At 40.8% G+C, this 25,558-nt stretch overlaps 2 protein-coding genes across 3 annotated transcripts in view; both read right to left on the bottom strand.

Annotated features, from left to right (window-relative positions):
• Nucleotides 1-385: 385 nt before the first annotated feature.
• On the bottom strand, nt 386-5,422 carry cacng3a (calcium channel, voltage-dependent, gamma subunit 3a; the record flags this gene model as incomplete). Its single annotated transcript, XM_079220247.1, has 4 exons — nt 5,191-5,422; nt 1,466-1,549; nt 1,064-1,204; nt 386-951 (listed from the first exon to the last, which is right to left on the bottom strand). The coding sequence occupies exons 1-4, from the start codon at nt 5,399-5,401 to the stop codon at nt 386-388; spliced, it is 1,002 nt and encodes a 333-aa protein (XP_079076373.1). The 5' UTR covers nt 5,402-5,422.
• A 2,560-nt stretch (nt 5,423-7,982) lies between these two features.
• Nucleotides 7,983-25,558, bottom strand: part of LOC306737962 (protein kinase C beta type) — a gene marked incomplete at both ends in the record, with an annotated part of 28,014 nt that continues 10,438 nt past the window's right edge. Inside the window, 15 exons of one of the 2 annotated variants that reach the window (XM_079219779.1) lie at nt 7,983-9,655; nt 15,384-15,524; nt 16,270-16,377; nt 16,464-16,544; nt 16,640-16,778; nt 16,871-16,933; nt 17,716-17,807; nt 17,925-18,098; nt 18,184-18,336; nt 18,438-18,534; nt 18,680-18,814; nt 19,145-19,301; nt 19,709-19,837; nt 22,385-22,496; nt 23,797-23,879. In XM_079219779.1, coding sequence (XP_079075905.1) covers nt 9,503-9,655; nt 15,384-15,524; nt 16,270-16,377; nt 16,464-16,544; nt 16,640-16,778; nt 16,871-16,933; nt 17,716-17,807; nt 17,925-18,098; nt 18,184-18,336; nt 18,438-18,534; nt 18,680-18,814; nt 19,145-19,301; nt 19,709-19,837; nt 22,385-22,496; nt 23,797-23,879 — 1,817 coding nt within the window. Of the gene's footprint in view, nt 9,656-14,792; nt 14,946-15,383; nt 15,525-16,269; nt 16,378-16,463; nt 16,545-16,639; nt 16,779-16,870; nt 16,934-17,715; nt 17,808-17,924; nt 18,099-18,183; nt 18,337-18,437; nt 18,535-18,679; nt 18,815-19,144; nt 19,302-19,708; nt 19,838-22,384; nt 22,497-23,796; nt 23,880-25,558 lie in introns of those variants that run through there. The other variant, XM_079219780.1, reaches the window with a different exon arrangement.

Below are 25,558 nucleotides of genomic sequence, written 5' to 3'. Positions count from 1 at the left end.
TCCTTCCTGTCTCTCTCTGCATGACTGTCCATCTCAAACACACATTGCTATAATTATACACACACTCATTCGCACACACACACTACGGATATACTGTAGATATAGTTACTGTAATAGCATAGCAAGCTGACGTACAAAGAGCATACAAATGTGCATTTTTCAATAATATTTTGCGGTCTCGGTCCAACAAAACAATCCCTCTGGAGACGTCAAACTGTGGTTGTGATTTTTTCTTTTTATCATTTATTTTCTGACAGATCCGTGCAGTCCGTGCAGGCCTATTCCGGTCTCCGTTTTTTTTTTACCAAGTAAGACTTCCGTTCATGCATTGTTCTCCTCTCACAGAAGGTCCTCTTGTGTTTTACATCCTCCACTTCCTCTCCCCTCAGACAGGCGTGGTCCTCCTGTTGGCAGCACAGTTTCCCGGCAGCATCTCTGTGTTGTTGTGAGCCGCTGCGGGAGCTAAATCATCCACAGCCATGTCAACGTTATCGTCCTTGAGGGGCGAGGTCAAGGTGTAGAGCATGAACTCCGAGCCCACTGTCACTGGCGGCGGCAACCCCGCCATGGCTTTGGATTCAGCCGAGATGGACGGCTCTCGGTCTCGCATCAAGGATGCTCGAAAGGAGTGTGAGACCGAGTCCGCCGCACTGTGGTTGCTCCTGCAGCTGTACTGGCGCGAGCGGTTGTGGTAGTAGCGGTTGCGGTAGTAAGATGAGCTGCGAGAGATGGGCGGTTTAATGAGGGACGGCCGGCCTTTAGTGCGCAGCTGTCTGTGTTTTTCTATGAACACGTGCACTGCGAGGACACCCACCATTTCAGCCAGCACGAAGGACAGAGCTCCAAAATAAAAAGACCAGCCATAGGAGTAGCTCTTCTTGTTGTCGCTCTGGCTGGGGTCGCCTGAGTTGGCTGATATGTACACGATGATGCCAATAATGTTACTGAGACCTGGAAGAGTTTAGAGATGAAGAGGGTCAAATGCATGATAAATACTGCAAATGCATGCATGCACATTAGACACACATTAGTGTGTGTGTGTGTGTGTGTGTGTGTTTCTGACCTGCAGAGACAAAGAGTATACCCGCGCTGAGGATGACGTTGTAACGTGACTTGTAGAACTCGCTGGCAGCCACACATACACCTCCGAGAAATAACAGTCCCACACTGAGGATGGGGAAGAGGCTGGAGGCTCGTACTGCGCCTGAGGAGAGGAGAGTGGGGGTACATGCAACGTTTGAAAACTTGAGACTTCCACTGAGCACTGTATCTTGTACTTAATTTAATATATATTGCACTGTTGTTGTCGTTGATTGTTGATTGTCTGGTCTCATGTCTAACGTTGTGCACCTTCCGCCAAGAAAACATCCTCGTTTGTGTAAACATTCTTGGTAAATAAACGGTTTCTGATTCTGATTCTGATTCTGATAGTTGTTGGATCTCGCGGTGCACATTCGTTACCCACGTAGTAAATACTCCGCAGCATCCTGCTCATAGTCGGCATCTTCAGCAAAGTGATCAATGTCTTTGCAAACGCCCCGAAAAGTCCCTGCAGAAAAAGACAAAAGACAAACAAATACATTACAGAACATCCATTTGATAACTTCTTTGGCTCTGTATCACTTTATAACATGACATACATACATACACCTGTTTTTGACCCTGCAGCACACTCTTCCTCCTCTAACAATGACTTGCATAATGCTGAATGTGATGCTGCCAACTGTATTGATTTTTTTCTTCTGTTTTTATAAATGCAGAGGCTAATTTTGACATTTCTCTCTTCTCAATTTTAGTTCACCGGGGAGTCCAATTAAGAGTGAATATGTCTTCTTTTCCGGGAAAAAAATTGAAATGAATCAAAATCCCCACTCTAACTATTCGTCCATACGTAATAAACTAATGATACGAGGATGTTTTCTATATGAGAACTCACACGATAGATCGGACACTGAACATGTTCAATAAAACGGTTGGAGGCCTTTTGAACTGACCAACCTTCACGTTTCACTTTCCAAGAGACTGAAGGGACCTCACGTGTTGATAGTGCACTGATGTACTCATTGGCCGTGGAGCACTTCCAGGTAATTATGTCAAAAGACAACAAACCTCATGTTCTACGGTATGTCTTTTCAGAACCTGGTAGTACTCTGAGGGTTTTAAAGAACGACGACTTGATGTCGTTTGTAATTAAATATTGTTCTTGAGTTAAATTACTCAACGTTACATATTTTGGATTATTAAAGTGTCTTGAGAAAATCTTAATTTCTCTGCGTGATGATAAACTTCACACAGAGAAAAAGAAATGATCAAAGTCAATGGACAGCCAGGAGCGCCCAAGTCAGCTGACCTGAGGGACCTGTAGGGAGAATAAGGGGTCAGGGGTCAGGGCCGGCCCATTTAGGGCTTTCCAGACTAACAGGAGAACAATCAGGACTACCTGTCATGACTAGAGTCTGAAATAAAGGTGCTAACTAGAACCATCGGGTTATTCTGCTTGTCATCATAGGAGATCCCTTTTTGGTTCCCGGTAGAACCTTAGGTGGCTCCAGGAACCCCGTTCAGATGGTTCTACCTAGACCACAACATAAAGGGTTATACCTCCACCATCTAAGAAAGAATCCAGCCAGAACTTTCCAAGTTCTAAAGAGAACCCTTTAGTAATCTAATATACAAACCCAGAACCATCAACCATCCACCTTCTGATGATGCTAAAAAAAAAGAACACGCAGAGGGTTGTAATGTACCAAAAACCCTTTTGTGTTCCAATGGTTTTGATCTAAAACACACTCATGAAGCGTTCAAATAACCAGGGACTGATGTAGTGCACAGCCTACAACATTCCTGGCTCACAGTCACAGTTTTTTTCACACCCATGCATTAAAAAAAATCCTTGAACAACTCTTTCTTACAAAAAAGGGTTCTTTAGCTGAAAAGGGTTCTTAAAGGGAACCCTTATTCTTAAGCTATGTGTCATCACTACATTACGAGCGGCCAAAGCCTTGTAGTGTGAACACAGCAGTAAAGAACTCTTCAAAAGCAAATGGTTCTGTGTAGGACATCACCCCTTTCACAAAGAACCCTTTAGGAACCCTTATTTCTAAGTAAGACTTATGTATGTACTTTAACTCCTCTGAAGAGTCAAAAATCAGCTGCACACATCCTCCCTCCTCCCAGTAACCTCTGGCCCAGCAGTGCCTTTCAGCATTAGCTCACACGGGGTTGTATTGATAATTATGTCCCTACATGCTGCACTGATTGACCAGTATTGATGATGGGACTCGGTCGCCATGGTTACCGAAATAAAACTCATTCTGTGAGCTACAACTCGGCCACGGGGAACAGGTCAGAGATAAAAAAGATCCGGAGAGAGCAATTTATTCAAATGATTGTCAGGATACAAAGAGAGATGAGGTAACATGTTGTTTTTCACATTTTCCCTTCAATCTCAGGAAGAATAGATATTTTCTGAGCACTTTTATGATGCAGCTTGTTTATCTGCCGGCTTAGTGCCATTAGACTGTATTCAAACAGTCACTTTAGAGAACAATTTTGTTGTAGCTTGACATGAAAATATCTCAGAGAGCTCACATTAGTAGTTTCTGTGGTGCTGTGTTTCATAAGTGCACACAGCCACACATCAGGCTGCTGTCCTTGTGCGTTTGTTATTTGCTTCAATGTCTTTGTTATGCTTGCTATGTCACTATTTATTGTTGTAATGTGTCATCCTGAAGAAATCAACTCTGCAGCCTCGTCCTATAATTAGTTAGAATACACAGAGAGCCTTCAGCTTCCCTTCTTTCTGTCTGCCTGCTTCTGGCTCGCAGTGACACAAACTGACGGACACACACACACACAGACCCACACGCACACACACCGGACTGTTGAAGCATTGATGTCCTCTGCATGCTTTGTTACCTTCCCATTAAACCATGTTGGAGCTTAGTGATAGTGGGGCAGCAGCGGGGGCAAATAGAGAGAGCTGAATATTTCCATTTCATTCAGGAAATTAGCAAAGCAAGTGCCACCAGAGGATATAGGATAAGAGAAAGAGGGGCGCTATTAAAAAGAAATGAATAATTGAAAATGTAATTTCCATCCATCACATATCCAAGACTTAAACTCCCTCCTCAAGATGCACATCGATCTAAATCAAAATCCAACTGAGCTATAATATGTGATATTTTGGAGGAGAGCACATTTCTCTGAAGACTGTCAGCGCCTGACAAAAGAGTTAAAGGTTTTCATCAGACGAAGAGATAAAAATAAAGACATAGACTCAAATGTATTTTTAACTGACTGTTTTAGCCTCAAAAGGCTGGTTGATAAAACGTTTTGGCACACACAACCATTGTGGAACAAACTCAGTATCAGCAATTTTATTATTTTGTTGGATGGATGTAAATTAAAGTTTCTTATTGACTTTGTTTCATCTCTTGTCTTGATCATTTGGAAATAATGAAATAGATAAATAAATAACAGTTTGAATGCAGTCAGTACTCACATTATGTTAGCTTTGTAGTTACTTTAGAGGTCAAGATTTTACATAGAAAATATATGATGTTTGATGTTTTGTTAAACAACATTAAACAACAATAAATTATACTCACACATCAAATAACAATCATAATAATTCAATAATGCTATAACACAATTGTTTCTGCTTTTACTCTTTATACTTTATGTACATTTTAACAATAGTAAAGTACTTGCAACCTTTCACTCGTAAATAGGTTATTTTTACATTGTGATATTGGTTATTTAAAAGGGTCTGAATACTTCCTCCACTACTGCTAAATTATGTTTAGTAATGTTATTATTTTAATTCTGCAAGATCTCAGAGTTGTGGTGATATAAATACAGGGAATGATTGAAATGAACATGTATAAGTTGTATAAAATCATATATAATATAGGCTACCTAAAAAGCTTATAACCCAATATAGAGGCGTGATGTACATTTTCTCTAAGTAACTTGCATATTGCACCATAGGGACCTACAGTGTATTTGTTACTTCATATCAAGTAGCCCAGAACACTGTTCTTGCACTTTGACACATTTGTATTTGATGATATATTGATATATGAAAATAATATAGCTGTATCTAAAAGTTTTGCTGTGAGTTCCCCCTGCATGGTGGACCAGCGTCCAGGTGACACTTGCACACTTGTGAAGGAGTGTGTGTCTTACCCTCAGTGCAGCAGGTCCTCCACAGACCGGAGTGGGTCAGGACCTCCTCGTTCTTGCGGACGGTCTCGTTGTCGTTCAGGTTCTTGGAGCGGCACATCCCGCGGGAGTACAGCCAGTAGTCCGTGCCCACCGCGATGGTCATGAGGCTGAAGGCGCAGAAAGCCCCCGCCGTGGTCAGCAGCATCATTACGCCGCGGTTGCACAGCCTCATGTCGGCCTAGCCTCCTCCTCCTCCTCCTCCTCCTCCTCCTCTTCCTCCTCCTCCACAGCGAGGAGTCCTCCAGCGGACGGAGACCAGCGGGGTTTTAGAAACTGTTAAAAACTTTCCCCCGGTGTCTTCTCTTTGTGTGGATCCATGCGGCTGAAGGAAACTCACATGGTGTGCACATCTTTTGCAACCTAAGCTATAGGCCCGCTCGTGTAGTTGGACAACTGTGCAGGATTCCCTCTAAGCAACATGCACAACACTATACGTGCACTGAGCTGGGAAGTTTTGTCAGAAGTGCAGTTGAAGAATCAGAGATGAAACACAAGCCAAGGGCTGAAAAGTGGGGAAAAAAATAAAAACAAATCCTCGATACAAAAAAAAAGTTGTTCGGAGAAAACAGCAGCAGCAGTAGCGCTCCTCTGGACACCATCTAGTTTGTTGTAGCTCGACTCTGTGTGGCTGACTGTGGGATGATCCCGCCCTCCTGTGTGTGTGCGTGGGCGTGTGCGTGTGTGTGTGTGTTCCTGTCACTGAGCTTCATGGACGAACCTGTAGCCTGAAACCAGTTCAGTTCAGCACCATGGACAGCAGCGCAGTGGCGCTCATGTTAAAACCCTCCTGTTATCTTTGGGGTCAATTTGAGCCCATTCATTGTTTAACGTCTCTACATATATGAATGGCATACTTTTTTTTTCTTTTTTATTGCATGACTTTTCCTAAGTCCTGTTTTATTTAAAGTGATATTTAGGTAGTCAACAAAACACAAATGAAGTACCTGACACTTAAACTTGGGACAACATTTCAATTATAATCATTTTCTGGAGTTTTAAATTGCTGGGGTCAAAGGGTAAAAGATGTCAGTAAATTTGAAGGTAACAGGAGGGTTTCAGAAGTGAGCGGTACAGAAAACGTAACTTTCTTCGTTCATAAGAACGTATAAGACATGAACTAGTCAAATTGGTTAACTCGTGCTTTCTATAGTAATGATAGTATAATAAAGAAAGCCTCATTGCATTATATGCACTAATCCAATAATCACCTATAATTCCCGAATATTGAAAATGATTGACAACCAATTGAAACTATTTCCAATGTCAACAATGAGCTTACACACATTATAAGTCATGTTCAAGTGTCTTTATTTCAAAGAGTGCCATATTTTACTGCATTGTCTTTGTTTAAAGATCAGTTACAATAATTATGTGAAATAATTACATCTAAATAGTGTTTTTACCAGAAAATGGATAATAATAATATTGTTGAAATCATAGCTATATCTAACTAATTGTCCTAGGTGTGTTAGCTGATCAATGAGGCTGCCTTCCTTTGTACATAAAAATGAGGTTTATAAGATGTTAGACACACTTGTACAATATTTCGAAAACTTTAAATAAGGTACAGCCAGACATATTATTTTCTGAGGACCTTTTGATTGATATTTCAGTGGTTGACTCATTACATGTTCATCATCATCAGGTTCACATCCACCAGTAAATGGGAGAGGAGCTGCCAAAGGAGAGTCCATGCTCCTCCATATGAGTGAATAAAAGAGTTAATGACCATATGAATATTTAAGGCTTTGAATATAAAGTGAGCATCTGTGAAGAAGCCAAAGCAATCATCAACAGAAAAGATGGTTGAAGAGAAAAAATATTGGAATGCAGTTTCCTGACAACACACACACACACACACACACACACACACACACACACACACACACACACACACACACACCTGTTCTAATAAAAGTTAATTGAACATAGATACATCAATTATCAAGCAAAAATGGCAAACATTAGGTTCTGCTTTTCACCACTGTTGATTTGCTGCTAATGATAATGAAAAACACGTATTTATTTATACACACACACACAAACATATATTTTTTTCTATCTATGTTCATATAAATATATACTTATTATTAAACAGCCTATTTTTAATAAAGTAGATTTCTTTAAAGTTACTGTGAGGAACTTTGAAGTGGTTATAAAACCAAGTCTCAATTTAATAGTGATGAATCAGTGAGATCAGTCCAAATCATGCAGGGTCACCAGGGACAGCTGGGCCTCATGGATTTCCATGACTTTTCCATGACTTGAAATCAAATTTCCATGACCAAACATTTTGTGAAATCTCGGTGTATACATGAAAAAGTGAGAACATTAAATATTTAAACTAATAATGAGAATTCCAAAGCATACAGTAAACCTTAAATGACACAAATGAATGAGAAACAATAGTTTGATTAAAAGAATAAACATTTATATAGATGTCTGTATGTATGCCTGCTTATATTTTGAGTGTCTTTCTTTTAAAAGCATATTAATTATTTCAAACTTAGCGTAAATGAACGACATGAACACATGAATATAACACATTTCCATGACTTTTTCCAAAACCTTTGGGATTTTAATTTTTTCAAGGACTTTTTCAGGCCTGGAAATAACTATTTTAAAATTCCATGACTTTTCCAGGTTTTCCATGACTGTAAGAACCCTGTGTGTAATCTGTGATGTACAGCTGAGTAAAACACAAGAGCCAGTTACTGAAATGGTATAATGATAATTCACTTTAATGGAGGTATCATACTGTAAGTGTCACGCGCAGGTAAATATGGCGCATGCAACACGTATACTGTCCTGTTACACAATTTCTTCAGGTTGCTTTATAAAAGTTCCCCTCTTCCCCCCAACCCCTTCTTCTTTTTCGGCCTTTTGCATAGTAAACAGTTTATTCTTCCCTCCTTTGCCCTCCCCCTCTTGTATTACATATCTCATTTTCCATGTATTGTCCTCCTTAAATTGTAGAAGTGAATGTGAGTTGGGGGACAGAGGAGGAAGAGGAGGACAAAGGGAGATATAAAAATGGGGAAACAAAGTAAAAAGTGACAGCTGAGTGTCGGCAGAGATAAGAGAGAAAGTGAGATGGGGCTGTGAAGAATAGTATAGAAGTGTATTATAGCATGACAAACACTTCTACCTCTAGATCCCATTCCTATTTACACATACACTGAAACACAAGTCATACAGAATTATTACATCTACTTTATATATTCATTTCACAGAATCTCATATTTTCTTGTCATGGATAGTGAAACAGTGTTTGCACCACGCTCTGTAAAGCAAACTCTTTAGCATATTTCGACATTATTAGAGACACAGCATTCAAAGTGAAAACAAAAAAAAGAGCATGGGTATTTAAAAACTGACTTGCATCGATAAATTCAAGACACCAGAGGTTTTTTGTCTCCCTCCTCCATGATGTCAAACGCAAATCTTAAGGGAACTACTGTACCAACAAATATGGCATGCATAGAGGAGCTGCACCACAAAGACTGTATAGGCCTACACAGCACTAAACCACTGCGTACACAGTGCCATAGAGAAAGATTAAGCAAGAGAAAAAGACTGAGACATTTTTAAATATCGCTGCCAAACAGACATTTTTGGGGGGCGGAGGGGATTTCTCTTCTTATTTTTTTTTTTGCATCAATTCGGAAGACGAGACGTGCTTAAGACTAAGTTCAGGACTAACTTAGGCATGAGGTTTTAAATCAGGGCTTTCAAAAACCTTCTTTCCCTCCAAACAGCAGCCTGCACAGATGTATGTGTGTGTGTGTGTGTGTGTGTGTGTGTGTGTGTGTGTGTGTGTGTGTGTGAGTGCATGTATGACATATTGATCATGGAATGTTCATGACGCAATGTTTACAGGCCAAAGAGAATCAAGTAAACAAATGCACACGGTAGTTGATCGATAGGAGCACATACACACAGTTACACATTCACTATAACTCTGTATTGATCTGCTCACCACGAGGACCTGCGAATACTACACATGGCTGGAGTTTTCGGGAGACTGGCCTGTTTGGCGATTTGGTTACTGGTCAAACTCAGTCCCAGTGTGACCAACCAGCAGCTAAAGCCATCGTGGTGGTTTATAATTATTGTCCAGTTAAGGTGCTGGTGTGGGTTTGAGATTTATGAGACGTAGCGGCCTCAGCGGAGGTGCGATGAGATGCTGGATGAGTCCTTGATGGCCGTGTCACTGGGCTGTACGGAGTGGAGTAAAGTCTTGTTCGGGCTGCGTCTAACCAACAGGAACTCTTCAGACTTGTATGATGAATTCGGGGTTGGTGTAAGAGAAGCCTTGAAACTCATTTTGGTCCAGATTCATAATGAAGAGCTTGTCTGTGGGCGTCAGCTCCACCGCCATCTTGGTGAACTCTTTGTCGAAGTTGCCGACGTCACGGCGAGATTTCTGCGAAAGAGAGAGAGAGAAAAGGAGAAAGAGAGAATGTGAATACAAAATTTAAAAACCTAGAGTGAATTTGTACAGCGTTTAAAAAAAGGCAAGTTTAGAAGGAAGAATGTTGACAACAAGCAAAATGAACAACTCTCCCATAGAGGCACAAAGATGGAGGATGGAGAAGGAGGGAAGGGAGGATTTGTAGTTTCAGCACAGAAAGACAATCTGCAGAGGTGGGACGAAGTCATTGTTTCCAAGTCGACTCAAGTCCCAAGTCAAAGTCATAAATGTTGTGTATAGATTCCTAAATCATCATCTTAATGCAATTTCAAATCTGTAAGCAGTAAGAGTACAATACAAATAAATAAAATATTACTTTCATTAATTACTTTCAAGAAAAAGCTAAATGACCAGTTGTATAGTTATTCTGTTGTCTCTTCAGGGGACCAAAGTCTTCAAATGCAGCTCATCCATCACACAAAAAAAGTGTATTAAATGTTCATATTATTTTACATTAAATTAACATTGTAACATAGTAAAAAAAAAAAAAAAAAAAAAACATTACATTGGAAGATAATAATGTTTGTCTAACTAGTCTAAAATTAAGGACTCTTAATTTAAAATCTAAACTTTAATTTCTACAGCTAAACACAAACTGTGGTTGTCAAGGATCATTTTGATAATATTTAAAAAAAAGGAGCAATATGTAAGATCTAGCCCGAATTTTCGCTTAAAACTGAACTATCAACAAACAAAGGTTACAGTGTTGCTGTTATGTCAAAGACGTCTTTGTATTGTGCTACAGAGAGAACTACTGAAATGAGCATGCTAAACAGCTAGCCGCGGTAGCTTCTAATGCTTTTCCAACCCACTTAAGATGAAGCCATACCCTCTCCTGTATGGCTGTTTCTGAGCATACAAGTGAGAAAATATGTAGCTAGCTACCACACCCTGCAGTCAAATTCAGCTAGCGCAACACCTGTCACCTGAGGTCACAGCTTTTGGGCTTATTTTCAGTGTAGCGTGAAACCATGGTGGGAATTAGCAAGCTAGCTAGCTAACTAGCCAGCTGCTAAATTAGTAAAATTGTACAAATGAATGCTTCATCCACACACAGCATAACATCCGATTCACACACAAGCACTAGCCAATCACAGCAAAGTCGCCGCTGTTGCCGACTTATTCAGACCATCAGGGGTAAAGCGAGAAATATAATATACTGCCATTCATTCCCATGCATGCGGCTCTCAGTAATCACTGCTAACGCTAGCGCTGCTGGCTAACCCGTGGAACTGCAGCAACAGAAAGTTGCTGATATGGCGGGATGTTGGGACAATCCCTGGGATACTTACACATTGCAACTTTAAATGTACTTTGTACTTTTTTGTAGTATCTGTGTGGCAAATGTTTGAAAGAGAATGTATTTTATTGTTTAAGTTGAACTTGACCAGATTCATATTTGTACCATTAAATTAATATATTAAATGTGAAAACAGTTCAGATTTGCATCGAAGGAATTTGCATCGAAGGAATTTGGTCCCCTGACTTAAGCATTTATAAAATATGAGTTATATTCTATAACCCTGCTAAACAACACACTAATTATTGTTATGAGACTTTTGTGAACCTGTCCTTGAAGTCTAAGTGAAGTCATGTGTATTTATGTATTGCTGAGTCTCAGTAGAGTCTAGTCCACACCTCTGATCATCTATAAATGGTGGCAGCACCAGTCTAGACTCAGAAACACACACCTCTGATTCCACACAGAACGGGACGGGGGGGGGGGCGGGACCAAGTCGACAAAAAACAAACACACCTTGCCGACAAAACCCAGAAACACAGTCAAGAGGATGAAAGAAGACCCACCGAAACATTTCAACAGCACGAATGCAGAAAGATCCAAGACAAACGTCCGCAGCCAGAGAGAGGAAACGTTCCAGTACAAAACAGACATGGATCGATAAAACAGACCAGCTGCAGACCAAATCCACAACCGGAAAAGGATTTCACACAGGGAGGTGAAGCAGTGAGCCCCAGGCAAGAAACATGTATCACACACTTCACATCACACACAAAGCATTCAGTTTCCTACCTCTCTCTCTCTCTCTCTCGTCTCATCTCAGGGCTTCCAGCTGAAATGAGCAGGGAAACTTTCCCAACTTTACCACTGGTCCATGAACTCACCACTAATTCAGCTCATTTTTGTGAACGAGGCAGGTGTGGCGCTGCGTATTTTATCGCTGCAATGTGTGGTATATGATGTTCATGGAAAATGGACACTAACAGTTGAAATAATATTAGATTTAACTTTCTCTCAATCCATGAATGAAGGCCCTGACATGCAGCTGAAAAATGTAGTAAGTGGACCTTGAATCTTGAAGGACTTTAGTTTTTTGAAAAGCAATCTAATTGTTCGTATTTCAGATGCCTCTAGCAAACACTATTTCCCATAAGCCCTAAACCACATCATGGCTTATGGCTCGACAAGTTTGTCTCTAACTACAGCTGAACGAACACTGTGAAAGCAGAGATCACCGCTAAAAATATAGAACTCTCCTGACTTTTATCGATACATGTAAAACCACGCGGCTAAATTTTCATAGAAGTGGTAGTTTTTTCTGTGCTCACAAAGTAATTGCTGTTTTACTTTGATAAAATTACAAAGGTAAGAAATTATAAAAAGCAGAACGTGGGCTGACACTTTTCAACAGAGACTGTAATGGCAGTCATCAGGGAAGCTGAAATCAAAACATTTATACAAGTCTGATGAAGTGAAAATTTATGTTTTTAGGCTTTGTTTTCTTGTACAAATTGAATTAACAAGGCATCATGTGTTAGCTCTTTCCCCGTTTCCAGTTTGTGCTTAGCTAAACTAAGCCAGCCGTCTCCTGCCTCTATAGCTTATCCTCCAGATATGATGAACATGTGAAGGAGAGGTACCGCAAATCCTTCCTTCCTGCTGCCATCAGGCTGCACAACCAGCTGAGCTCCCAGTAGACCACAAAAACACACTTTATTCACTTTAATCACTTCAACCGTTGCAATATAAATACATGTATTCTGTCTGCATATATAATATTGTTATTGTGGATTCTTACTGTTTTTAGTACTGTTTATTTATAGTATTCGTTTTGTCTCGTGTGCACTTTACCCGTCTGATGCTGTAATCCTGCAAATTTCCTCCACTGCGGGACTAATAAAGGATTATCTTATTTTATTTGAACTGATCTTCTCACAGAGCACTGCACCAAATAAAACATATGCTCTTTAAAAGCGTCTGGGCATAGCAGCAGTAACAAGGCAGACACAGCAGAAGTAGTCTGGTAGGCACCAGTGAGTATATTATCAGTTTCCAGTCATACAGGACAGTTACACAATCCACAGAAGCATCTCTCCCATCCAGAACAATTTATCCAAATACCTCTCTTTATATAGAACTCCAAATATATCTATATTTTTTCCTCATCATCTCTCTCCTTATTGTCACCATTAATTACACACCATTACGATTATCACAATAAACGCTAATTTTTTCCACCTGGCAGAATCAATCGTCTTAATCAACGAGCATCTTTGTGCATCTGTGACGTCAACTTGGTGCCGCCTCCCTTTTTGATACGAGCTCAAAGAACAAGATTTGACACATTGTTACAACCCTGCATCGTTACACAGTTACAAAAAGATAATACGACCTGCCTCACAATGAAACACGCGTCTTCATTCATTTTATACATGAAAATGACTTTCCGAGGGTTTTGTATTGTTGGAGAACAGATAAGCAATGCATATTCTAATAGTTACACATGTACTGCAAAATGGCACAAGATGGCTGCCCTCTGAACCCTATTTATTTTGTGGCACTTTTGGACATCCTAACAAACTACCAGCTTCACAGGGCTCGTCTTGATGTGAAATTCTCCCAATAAATGTTACAAGCGAAGAGATATGTCATTAAAACACAGTGTAATGTGGTGAATGTTTTCATTTTTGAGTAATGAAATTCCAGTCAAAAAAAAATAAATCACTAACTTGACGCAGACTTGCTGGCTGCATGTATAAATACGTCTATCCTCTGACTGGTTAAAAATTAAAATCATCAAAAATGTTAAGCTCATCACAACACTGACTGAACAGAAAGTGTAGAAGTATTTGGTCCTATATACAATATAAAGTCAACATTGGGAAACTTATCGGTACTCAAGCAATCATAGCAAAGCAATTGGTCAGTTTTTCCTTCCATTGTATGTATATTACCAAATATGTGATCATAGTACACGCATCAATATTACTGATAGGTCGTCATACTCAATATGCAATCACAGGGATGGTGACACGGAGACAGAGCCGGGTCAGGTGGGCCCTGAGGTCGGACCCCGACCTGAAACTGCTGGTGTGAGCAGCCGGGCGGCTTTCAGGAGCGAGCAACAGTTCTGCACTGAAGATAGAAATGCAGCCGGTATGTGCTGAACCACAGTAAACTGAAAACAGTGTCTCCTACTGGCAACTTGACACGTGAATATCTGAGTATTTCTCCTGATTCTTAGCGTTTGAGCACCCGTATGCATTTGCATCTGAACGTTGTTTGGAGAAATTGTTTTCTGGGAAATACGCTTATTTGTCAGTTTGAGTTAGATGAGAGGATTGACACCAACCTTATGACTGGAGATACAGAACTGGAGACAGGAGGCAATTATCTTAGCTTAGCATAAAAACTAGAAGCCGGGGGAGAAACAGTTAACCTCGCTCTGCTCAAAAGTGCAACGATTAGAACTAAAGTTGACTAACTAGGATGTTTTATCTCCTTTATTTAATACACGCAAGAAGAGAGTTAAACAATAACCATATGTTTTTGTTTTTTTTGTAAACGGGGAAGACTCTCGAGCTGTTTCCCCCTGCCTCCAGCTAAGCTAATCGCCTCCTGGCTCCAGCTCCTTACCCTACACGCAGACGTGAGATTGATATCGATCTTCTCATCGAAGAGTCTCGGAAAAGAAAAGTATTTCCAAAAATGTTGAACTATTCCTTTAACGTTTCACCCTGCCCGATGCAGCCTGGATATGACATCATGGTGAATTTGTTTTGTTTGTTTTTAATGTATGTCTCTGAGGTGTCGGGGATTACTAGTGTAGCCCGGTGGTATGTGGCGTGGTCAGTGAGTTGTGTGAGGGTACTCAGGGTTAACAAATGAGAAGCCTTGGAATTCTTCCTGGTCCAGGTTGGATATAAGCTCCTGATCTGGGGGGGTCAGCTCGGGGGGGTGGCGTGTGAAAAAGCGATCAAAGTTCTCTGCATCACGCCCGCACTGCCGTGGAGAGGAAAGGAGAGGAGAAAGAGATGGGAGGGGGGATAGAGGGAGGGAGGGGGCGGGGGTGAAGTGAGTTTGATGAGGGATGTGAGGAAAAAAAGGACAACAACAAAGGACAAGGAGAAAAAAGAGAAATACAACTAAAACATGGCATCAACCAATCAAATCACTCACAGCCGAAACTGTGGATTTCCATTGGTCCGCATGTGAGCCGGTGACATCTCAGCTTCATCATTGGTGATTACACTCACAAATCTCATCTGAGCATTTGTCAGAGTAGTGACCAATGATGGGTGATGGTTGGGTTCAGGGGATGAACGATGTGATCTATAACTTACCTTCACTAAGCATGTCATTCCCCCTGTGACTCATTTCTAAAGTAATCAGTGAAGTTCAGATCATATTGAAAAGAGTAAGTGTGTGTAATATACTCACAGCTTTAGGTTTGAAAGGCGGCTGGACCTCTTTATTTTCCAGTTTTTCCCAATCTATGTAGCGGAAGAAGGCATGCTCCTTGATGTCTCTCTCGCCCTCTGGACCGCAGCCCAGCCGCTTACCTGGGTGCTTGGTCATCAGCTGAAATCACACACAGGCAGACAAGGTGAGAAGAGTTTGGACATAGGTGTGTGTGTGTGTGCACTGCATGAAGCTGCTTTACAGGGGTAAAGAAGCAGGTCAACTTTATTAGGGCTGAACTATAAACTGAATTTATTCAATTACCAAAACTAAGAATTTGTCATTGACCTAAATTGACTTGCTCATTGACGAAATTTTAAACCCACCATGAAAAGGCAGCTTTAAGAAAACATACCGCCGGGTTTATGTGCTTCACCAAAATGTTGGAATTCTGAAACGTAAATGGCGTTGCCTCCATTATCTGGCACTCACAGCTTTAATTAGGGCTCGTGGAGGAGGATAAGTCAGCTCAGCTGTAGCTGCACTGTTGCAGTTATTCTTACGCATTTTCACTCTAAACTAATAGTCTTTAATACGTCTCCAGTGTTCCGAGGGGATAAGGAGGGTTTATGGGCTACAGTAGTTTGTTTTTTACACGCCGTAGTGAAGGTGGCACGAGATGTGTGTCAGAAAAAGGCATTAGAGTACATATTTTGAAGGACAAATCAAATTGTTTACATGATATTCAACCTTCATTTCTTTTATTATGCATTTAATACTAATTAAAAAGACAATAAAGCAGACGTTTTGGAAGATACTGCAATGAACAGCATCATGAGTATAACAGTGTGTGTGTGTGTGTGTGTGTGTTGTGTTGCACGCCATTAGAGGTCTAGACAAAGCGTATGTGTACGTGCAGCCTCACCCCCTTGCAGATAGCAACAGCTTCTTTGGACATGGATTTAGGGTAAGAGACGTGATGCTCCATGATCGACTGGAACAGCTCATCTTCATCTTCCCCGTCAAAAGGCGGCTGGATGGGCACAAAGATACGTCATCGTGTCTTCCTGGCACACTTGTTCTCAATTAAAAAAGTAACGGCAGTGAATAAAAACGAACCTGTCCAGCAAGCATTTCATAGAGCAGTACTCCAAATGCCCACCAGTCTACAGACTTTCCATAAGGCTGATACGCTATGATCTATAAGACACAATGATGGAGTCGTGAGTCTTATTCAGGGGTTTAAAAAAAGCAAAAAAAGAATCAATCAACCAGCTCACATCACGTTAACACACCTCTGGAGCGATGTAGTCTGGTGTTCCGCAAAACGTTTTTGTCGTAGTTCCATCGTACATGTTCTCTTTGCACATGCCAAAGTCAGCTATCTTTATATGGCCTTCAGCGTCCAGCATCACGTTGTCCAGCTTCAGATCCCTGACACACACACACACACACACACACACAGGTATTCTCCAATGATTGTAAAATGCACATGGAGACTCGAGCCGATTTACAAACGGACTCACCGATACACGATGCCTTTGGAGTGAAGGAAGAAGAGTCCAATGGCAATCTCTGCAGCATAGAACCTAAAATAAAGACAAACACCAGTTTCTAATCATTGTTGTGTGTCTGTATTGACATAGACAAACAGTATGTTGTGTGATGGTATGAATAAAAGACAACTTTTTCATTTATGATGTCAAAACTGCATCCTTTTCTGTTCTCGTGAATGGAGTGAGGCAACTCGAGCTGCACTGATATATATTCAAGTCATGTGTCTCACTCTCCATTTCATCGACCAAACACACCCTCCCGTCTAGTCAGGCAGCAAAACATTCCCACCTCTCCCTCTGCCTCGTAAATATGTCCGTATTGCTGGCTGCTCTTTCAGCCCCACCAACACACACGCTTCCACCTGCAGGCTCCGCCTAGCTAGGGGAATACATCTAATATATTTAATCATCTCATGTAATCATATCTGCATGATGAGTCATGAGGTTGGAGTCTAGACGGCAAACTAACTAAAGTATATTTATTCATAACACCGTCTAAAGACTCTATACTGTACATATCCAATATATAGTGTGTATTTATGTCATACCTTCAGCTGCATATTATCTATGTAATGTCTTACTATTAGCTTACTTGTACTTATATACAGTATTTAACATAGAGTGCAAGTATAAGTACTTTGTACTGTAACTTCTGCACATGTTCATACCATATACTGTATATATATATATATATATATATATATATATATATATATACACAAACACATTAGCGTATTAGCATGTTCATACTGTATATCTACCGATATCTAACCCTTCTCTAAGGAGAAATACAAGTATTTTGCATGAACACTCACACAGCATGAGGCTCCTTGAACTTGCCGACCTGTTGGATCTGGTACATAAGGTCTCCTCCATTTATATATTCCATAACAAAATATAATCGGTCCTGGAAGGCAAAGAAGAAGAGGAGAACAAGTGAAACGTGTGATAAACCGTGTTTCAAGAGTCGCCGTGTTTCTGCGTGTGCTCGTCTCTGCCGATGCAAGGTGTTGTGCATCCGTACCATGGTTTGGAAACAGGAGTGCAGCTGAGTGAGGAACGGTGGCTTCCCAGCCAGAGCGAGCACTCTCTTCTCCACCATGGTGCACTCCACGTCGTCGTCCTGGATCACCACGTCCTTCTTCAGGATTTTGACGGCGTACAACTCATCGGTGCCTTTCCTCTCAGCGAGCATCACCTGAAGGGAAGGAAACTAAATCAGCTTCACAGAGGTTTAATATTGTTGTCCAGCCGCTCGTTACCGTGTCGAATGTGCCCGTCACCTTGCCAAAGCTGCCTTTGCCCAAAACCATGATGAAGTTGAAGTCCGAGAGCTTGACCCGGTCCTGGTTGCCATTGCTGTCATACTTGCACACCGAGGAGGAGGAGGAGGAGGAGGAAGTGTCTGTGGCCTTCCCTGGCCCCACCCTCGCCCTCTAGAGAGAAGGAACGACAGGAGAAGAACAAGATTATAAGCAGAAGAAGAGAAGGACTGCACAGATTAAAGCGGTTGTCATTTTGCGTCTCCGCTTCTCACCTCAAACTTTTGTCGCAGCTCCTCGTTACCGTCTTCTCCATCTGGCTGGACAGGAACATTAAAATATTCTCCTTCCTCCTGAGAAAGCATCTTAAACCTAAACCCCAGAGTAAAAGCAGGATTATCACCAGACTATGCCAATGAAGCCCTTACACATTCACACCCCTGTCCCCTCTGCCTTCGCTATTTGTGTCTACACCTGTGGTATTTCCCCAATTATCCACCGTATCTTGACATCTCACCATCCATCTACCCCTTGTTTCAGAAGCTCTGAGATCCCAAAGGACAGGGATCCCATGAAGTCGTTCCTGCTGGTCAAATCCCAGTCCCAGATCTCCACTGATAAACGGCGGTCCTTGTCGGTTTCTTTTAGGTTGCTATGGAAATGAGAGGAGGGCGGGAGACAGTCAGATGAAGGGCGTTCTTAAAATAGGTAAAAAAAATGAAAACCAAGATCACGATTTGATTTCAAAGCCACATCCCCTGGTAAACACCTCAGCAAGTGACAGTTTTTAATGCCCTTTCCTAGCAGTGACACAGCAAACCAGAATACCAATAAAAAGGAAAAGAATGGGGACAGGGTCACTTGCATGAGCTCCAGTCAGATTTGTGCTTTAGCAACCAAAAACGGGGCCAATAGAGTAACTTGAAACCAAAGTGCATATTGCAACAAAGCCTAAAATAACTCATGGAACACAATGACTCACAACGTAAAGGTCTCGTTCCAGGTGGGGTTGAGGCAACATTTGATGGTCTTGGTCTTCTGCTTGCTCTCACTCTTGGGATCTGGGATCAGCTTGAGCTTGACGTAGGGGTCTGACAGGCCGTTGGGGTCCATGGGAACCAGGTTCCTGGCCTCTTTGACTGCGACGGGGCGAGGAAGACATGGTCACAAAAAAAAAAGTGTCAGAAAACCAACTCAAGATAAGACACACCTTTGAGACTGTTTAGTCTGGATTGTGTCCTTTCCAAGGACGGCAGGATGTGAACCTGTCAGGGTTGGTGCGAGTCCTGCTCTAAATAACTCTGGCTACATTTGACAACATTTAACAACAGTTTAGTTTCTGTTCCATAATCAATCCACAGCTGTCTGAGAGAGAGAACTGGCACGTGGATGCATGTTCCAGTGGCGATATGGGTCAATCGTTGGATCATTGATCGACTAATGGACTTTCCAGTTTTAGTCCTAGGCTGATAGAGCTTTGAGAGGTCCTCAGTGTGTGTGTGTGTGTGTGTGTGTGTGTGTGGATGAAGAGACAGAGTGCACTCACTGGTGACGGTGAGAATGTCGTCAGCGATCTGGGCAGTGATCTGGATGCGTCCTCTCCTCTCGGTGTGATCTGTCCCACACAGGCTCGGGACGTTGGTCACACATCGCTTGTGTATGTTCATCATACAGTCTGAACACACACACACACACACACACACAAGTTAGTTCAATCTATATGGTGCAAAATTAGAAAGTACAACGTATGACTCGACCCTCCTTGAACTCTCAACTCAGTATCACAATGCTGTCGGTTTGTCGGTGCTTTTCAGCGATATGGTGTCGGGTTGGGATGGGAAAATAAAAAAAACTCACAATAAGTTAATTGTTTTGAAATTCCATTACTGGGATAATCTAGAATACATGAGTGATTTAAAAAAGCGGTCTGGCACGCTATCATGGAGGTGAGAAAGGAAGTATCATGTGAGAAACAACAAACTCACACAATGTTGTTATTTTTATTTTTTCTTCATCCTGTATTTATGCAGGGGGGCTTATGATTTACGATGACCATTTTTAAGATTGTTTGGGGTTTTTTCACCCCAAAAAAAATTGTGTTAATGTTTAGTGCATATTTTAATGTTAATGTTTAATGCATATTTTAATAATTAGTGAGACAATATCGTGAATCGCAATCGTTTGTGCCTTAATTGTCGTGAACAAAAATAGTCATATTGTCCCATGCCTAGCATTTGGGGAGTGACAAGAGAGAGATTGAAAGAGAGTTGGGCAAAACTGAAGCAACAAAAGGTCGAGACATCTGGATGTTTAAGTCATCTTCCATAATGCATCATTTTATTAGACCCCCCTATGCATGATGGCACCAATTGACTTACCACTGAGATTGTTTCACATTGATTAGTTTTGAGCTACACAGGCAAACAGATAATAGTTTATCTCTTAATAGTGAGCACTGATTTGTTTTAAAAACACCCAAACATTGTTTGTAGTTTCTCGGTCTGTCCACTAGGTGTCAGCCTGCTCTGACGTACAAAGCTCCACATTTTCTTCCACTCACTGGAGGCAATGCAGAAGGTAATCTGTTGTATGTTTTCCATCCCATGATGAAGACCTCTCTTATAATAACTTCTTCTGATGAGTCTCGTCTTAAATCACGAGGCAGTGCACTAAACACATCATTCATTTATGTAACTTTCACATTACTGTCTGGCTCCACTCAGCTGCACTGTCCATTAAAACTTTATAGAGGGATGACCCAGAAAAAACACGTTTTTGATGTGGCAGAACAACAGATCTCATCTCATCATAGCAGATCTAAAATATAAATATATATATAGTATTAAGAGGCCTGCAATACCTTTTTGGGTGCCTCCAGTTTAAGACAACAAGTTGGGAAGGACTTGAATACGGACTTCAGATTTGAGGGACAAGTGAGGAGGCCACTGTGACCTCCTAGGGGTCACACCTTTAAATTATGAAATATCGACACTTCAGAGGAAGACGGTCGTTACTGCTTTGTAACTTGCGTCAAGCCATCAACAGTCATGTTCATGTTTTGGCTTTCCAAGTAGAGAATAAAATGTGTAAATGTAAATAAAATTAGCAAGAAACAAATGTTGTTTGTTTACGTGGATTAATATATAACCTACCTCGATGTGAATTGGGATGTGAGAAGCGACCACAGTATTTTCAGCACCAACACGTTAACAACCAACCTTCTTTTTTTTTTTGAGTTCATTTGGGGAATGGGGGAATTTAACTAAATGTAAATGTATAAAAACTGCTTCAAAGTCCATCAAACGCAGTGTAATGCTCACAGATAGAATGAGGAACTGTCTGCCTAGTAAATAATGTTGATGTCTGCAGACCGCGAGATGGAGCCTACTTCCTGTTTGTGTCTTTGTTGCCAACATCAGGCAAATGCTCAGCAATAAATATGACACAAACACTATTCACTCGTGGATATGAGAAGCTGATAACATCTCTCTAACTGTGGGTCATTAAGCTGATAATATCTCTCTAACTGAGTCATGAGCAGGTCAAATATAATAAATGGTGTCTGCAATGTGAATTCAGATAATGTGTTTTTTTTAACTTCAGTCCACAATCCACATATCACACACAGTGTGTGGATTATGAATGATACAAAGTAAAACCAAATTAATTGGAATGACAGAAATGTAAAGAAACCGATGTCTCTTGACTATAAGCCTTCACATGTCACCTGAAGGAAAATCAGTATTAACAAGGATATTAAAGTTCTAAATCTATAAAAAAGTTTGTCAATATTTGAATTGTCTAACAAGTGAATTGTTTTAAATATATACATCTATGCAGTGGGCCATAAAAGGTCAATAAAGCAGGTAAAATCTAAAAGGTTCAGTTCATTTGTGCCACATGCTCAAACTGTGTCAAAATAAACAAATAAATATAATTTTGAATGAATATATATTATATATATATATAATAAATACATTATTTTATTATTTATTTAAGTATTTCATTATATTGACTCATTTATATGTAGTTTTTCACATTTATTGCCAAATGCATTTATCTCAAGATCTTAATAGATATATATGCATATTTATCTATGTCTTTAAAATGTATGCAAATTCTATAGATCACACTCACTCACACACACACACACACACACACACACACACACACACACACACACACACACACACACACACCAAAGACAGACACGTGTACGTACGGTCACATTTCATGCCCTGGTGTATCAGCCCGTAGAGGAGGGAGCCACAGTGGTCACAGAAGGTCGGGCTGGAGTAAGTGTGGACCTTAAATTTGTGTTTACTCCGAGGATCCTGCAGAGGCACAAACACAGAGAGGAGAGAGAACAGAGAGTCACTTGACTTCAGTATTTAAAGTAATCCAGGTCGCTTCAGTCGGGTTCCTGCATCAGCGCTGTGCTTAAACTCCATTAAAAGATTAAAAACTAATCAGTTGTTCCCATTATTCCTGTTAGGCGGCATTTAAAGGGACGGTTCACCCAAAGAAAAAAGAAAAAGAGCTCACTTACCTTTAGTGGTATTTAACCCCGTTTTCAGATACAATATGGCCAAATGTATGTGGACACTAGGGAATGTAAGCCATATCTGACATCTAACTCCTTAACCATGAGAATGATTTTTACAACATTTTTTAAACTGGCTGCAGGAATTTGCTCCCATCCAGCTAGAAGGTGTGTCAGGTGTGTCAGGTGTGAGGTCGGCCATTGATGTTCGGTTATAAGGCTGAGAACAGCGCTCTGTGCAGGCCAGTTGAGTTCTTCCACACAAACTGGAAAACACCTTTCTATAAAAAGGACCTGGATTTGTGCACAGAGGTATTGCCACATTGAAACAAAAAAAGTGTTTTCTCAAAACTGTTTAAATAAAGTTGTAACATCACAAATGTCTAAAACATAGTACAGTATTTTGGATCATTATGGCGGCCGAGACCGTCCTGAGACCAAAGGTGTACACGTTTGACCATTTAGTATTTCTGTGGTGAACCGTTCCTTTAAATGTTGCCTCCGTTATCACAGAGCTAAAGAAAAACAATTGAGAGAAGCAATGCAGTTCTGATAGAGTGAGTTTGGAGGATGCTTAAAAATAGGTAACAACGAAACAGCTTTGGTGATATAACAAAAACAAAGAAAGACAGAGGAGTTAGAAATTAATAAACATCAGTTATATGACTTCAAAATCCATGCTGACTCACAAATGTGCATGTGTGCGCGTGCGTGTGTGTGAATGAATGAGTGATGTTGGCTTATTAACCTGAGGCAGCCAGGCAGCACATTCTCTCCTAACTGACATGTCTCAATGTGATTTGGGGCTGACAGCTCAGCAGGAGGACCAGGGGTCTGTACGTGTGTGTGTGTGTGTGTGTGTGTGTGTGTGTGTGTGTGCGCGCATGTGTGTGTGTGTGTTCATCCAGCAGTAAATACAGGAACAACATGGATGTACACACACACACACAAACACCAAAATCCAGTGCTGACCTTGCTAATGTTATTAGTAAACATCACTCATCAGCAAGACAATAACTAACCGTGTGTTTAACCTCTAACTTGAACATCCGCAGTCTGTTTCACTCTGGACTCCCATTTTCTTTACTTACGTCGGAGGCAGGTCCCTTGTCGGCCCCCGGACAGGAGAAGGTGACAAATTCATGACAGCGCTTATGGACCACAAAACAGCACACTGGTGGAGGCAGAGGGGAGGCAAAAAAAAAGCAAATGTCAGACGGAGGCTTCCTTACAACGCCAAATAAGGAGACACAATAGCAACAAAGAGATGAATCAATATGTACAATTATGTGGCATTAGTCACTGCACAATAGGCTACTCATATTTCAGCAGTTCCCATTTGTTTCTCCAGTGCTTTCGCCATCTATATTTCTTTTTATTGCTTCAGTTTGAGATGATTCTAAATTTAACCGCAGCATGGTGGGACATCTCGTGATCGCGCCCCATAACATTAAAGCTGCTGCAGGAAACGGAGACAGCAGGCTCGACGCACCAGGTGACTGGATGCTCCCGCTCGCTGCTTGAAGTGAAAACCATTCAGGGCAGCATACATAATTCTGCAAAAAAGTTTACTTTAATTTGTATTGTTTTACATGCAGGACTTGTAACAGTGTATTTAAACACCGGGGTATTACCATCAAAATACTTCTTACACCACTGAAATTACTTTTTTTTTAAACGGCTAACTAACGTCCAGCATTCTTAAAGTTGATGATTCAAATAATATCTTCATAATTTCTTCGCTGAAGCATCCGACTTCTTGCTTGTATCATTGTCTGCAGTACATTATGTGATAAGAGATAGGCAAAGAACACAATCTTTCAAATGAGTTTCACTTCAAGCCTTTTAAAGACAAACCCGATAACTTTGTTATCAAGTAAACAGTGAAACGTTTCAAAGGAGTCTTGAGGTTTTCAGATGTTTTAAATGGAAAACACGATCAACATGTGGTTGTCAGAGGGTTCACACGTGGGGAAAAAAAAGAAAAAAGGTGCCCCCAGGTGCTTTTTTATTTATTTCGAAGAGACAAAAATGTCACGTGGATTTCTGTGTATCGGCAGGTCTCATGCGCCTTGATGAAGTGTCTTTTGAATGCTGATAAACTGCAGACAAAGAGATCCAAAATGCTATAAGGTACCAAAACGTTGACAGGAGTTGAGTAGGAGAGACGGACAAGCTGGTCGGATCCATCGCTGTGAATTCCACCACGGCTGCAACGAACAAATGTCCATCACAATTTCACAAAGCACCAGCTGACACATTGAAATAGCTCCTTTTGTTCAAGAAATTGCCAAAAAAAAACAAAGAGATTTTGTTTGCTGAAGAAAAGCAGCAAAATATTGAGATTCCAAAAGCAGGAATCAGTGAATGTTTGGCTTGTTTTGCTTAAAATATGACTCGCATAACGACATTTAGTAAACTTAAATGTAGTGTATAAGGTTGGAAGTCGTTTCTCAGAATTACAGGTACAATGTAAAGATAAAACGGCATCAATAATAACATGACAACAAAGAGCTCACTACTCGGGAACATTTGAATTGCGTACAGCAGATTATTTAACTAATTACAAATAAATAAGACAATATCAGTTTACGTTTGCAAACAACCAGAGCAGAAATGTAAGATGCTGTATTTAGTTTATTAGTCAATCATTGACCCAATCCCAAAGTCATCTCTAAACCCTCAAACCCTGAACCCTCAGGGATTTACTGACGTCAGCTGGTAAATGGTTGCGTGTGAGAGGCTGTGATGGCTTGAACTGGTGTAAATATGAATGGGACAAAACTTTGCTGCAACATATCACGTGACCATGACTAGATAAAAATACATTGTGTATTGTGGGTATTTGTTTTA

This window comes from Taurulus bubalis, assembly GCF_910589615.1.
Source record: "Taurulus bubalis genome assembly, chromosome: 6".
In the NCBI taxonomy this organism is placed as follows: domain Eukaryota; kingdom Metazoa; phylum Chordata; class Actinopteri; order Perciformes; family Cottidae; genus Taurulus; species Taurulus bubalis.
Note: the sequence above shows the minus strand (reverse complement) of the source record. Positions and strands in the feature narration are given on the sequence as shown.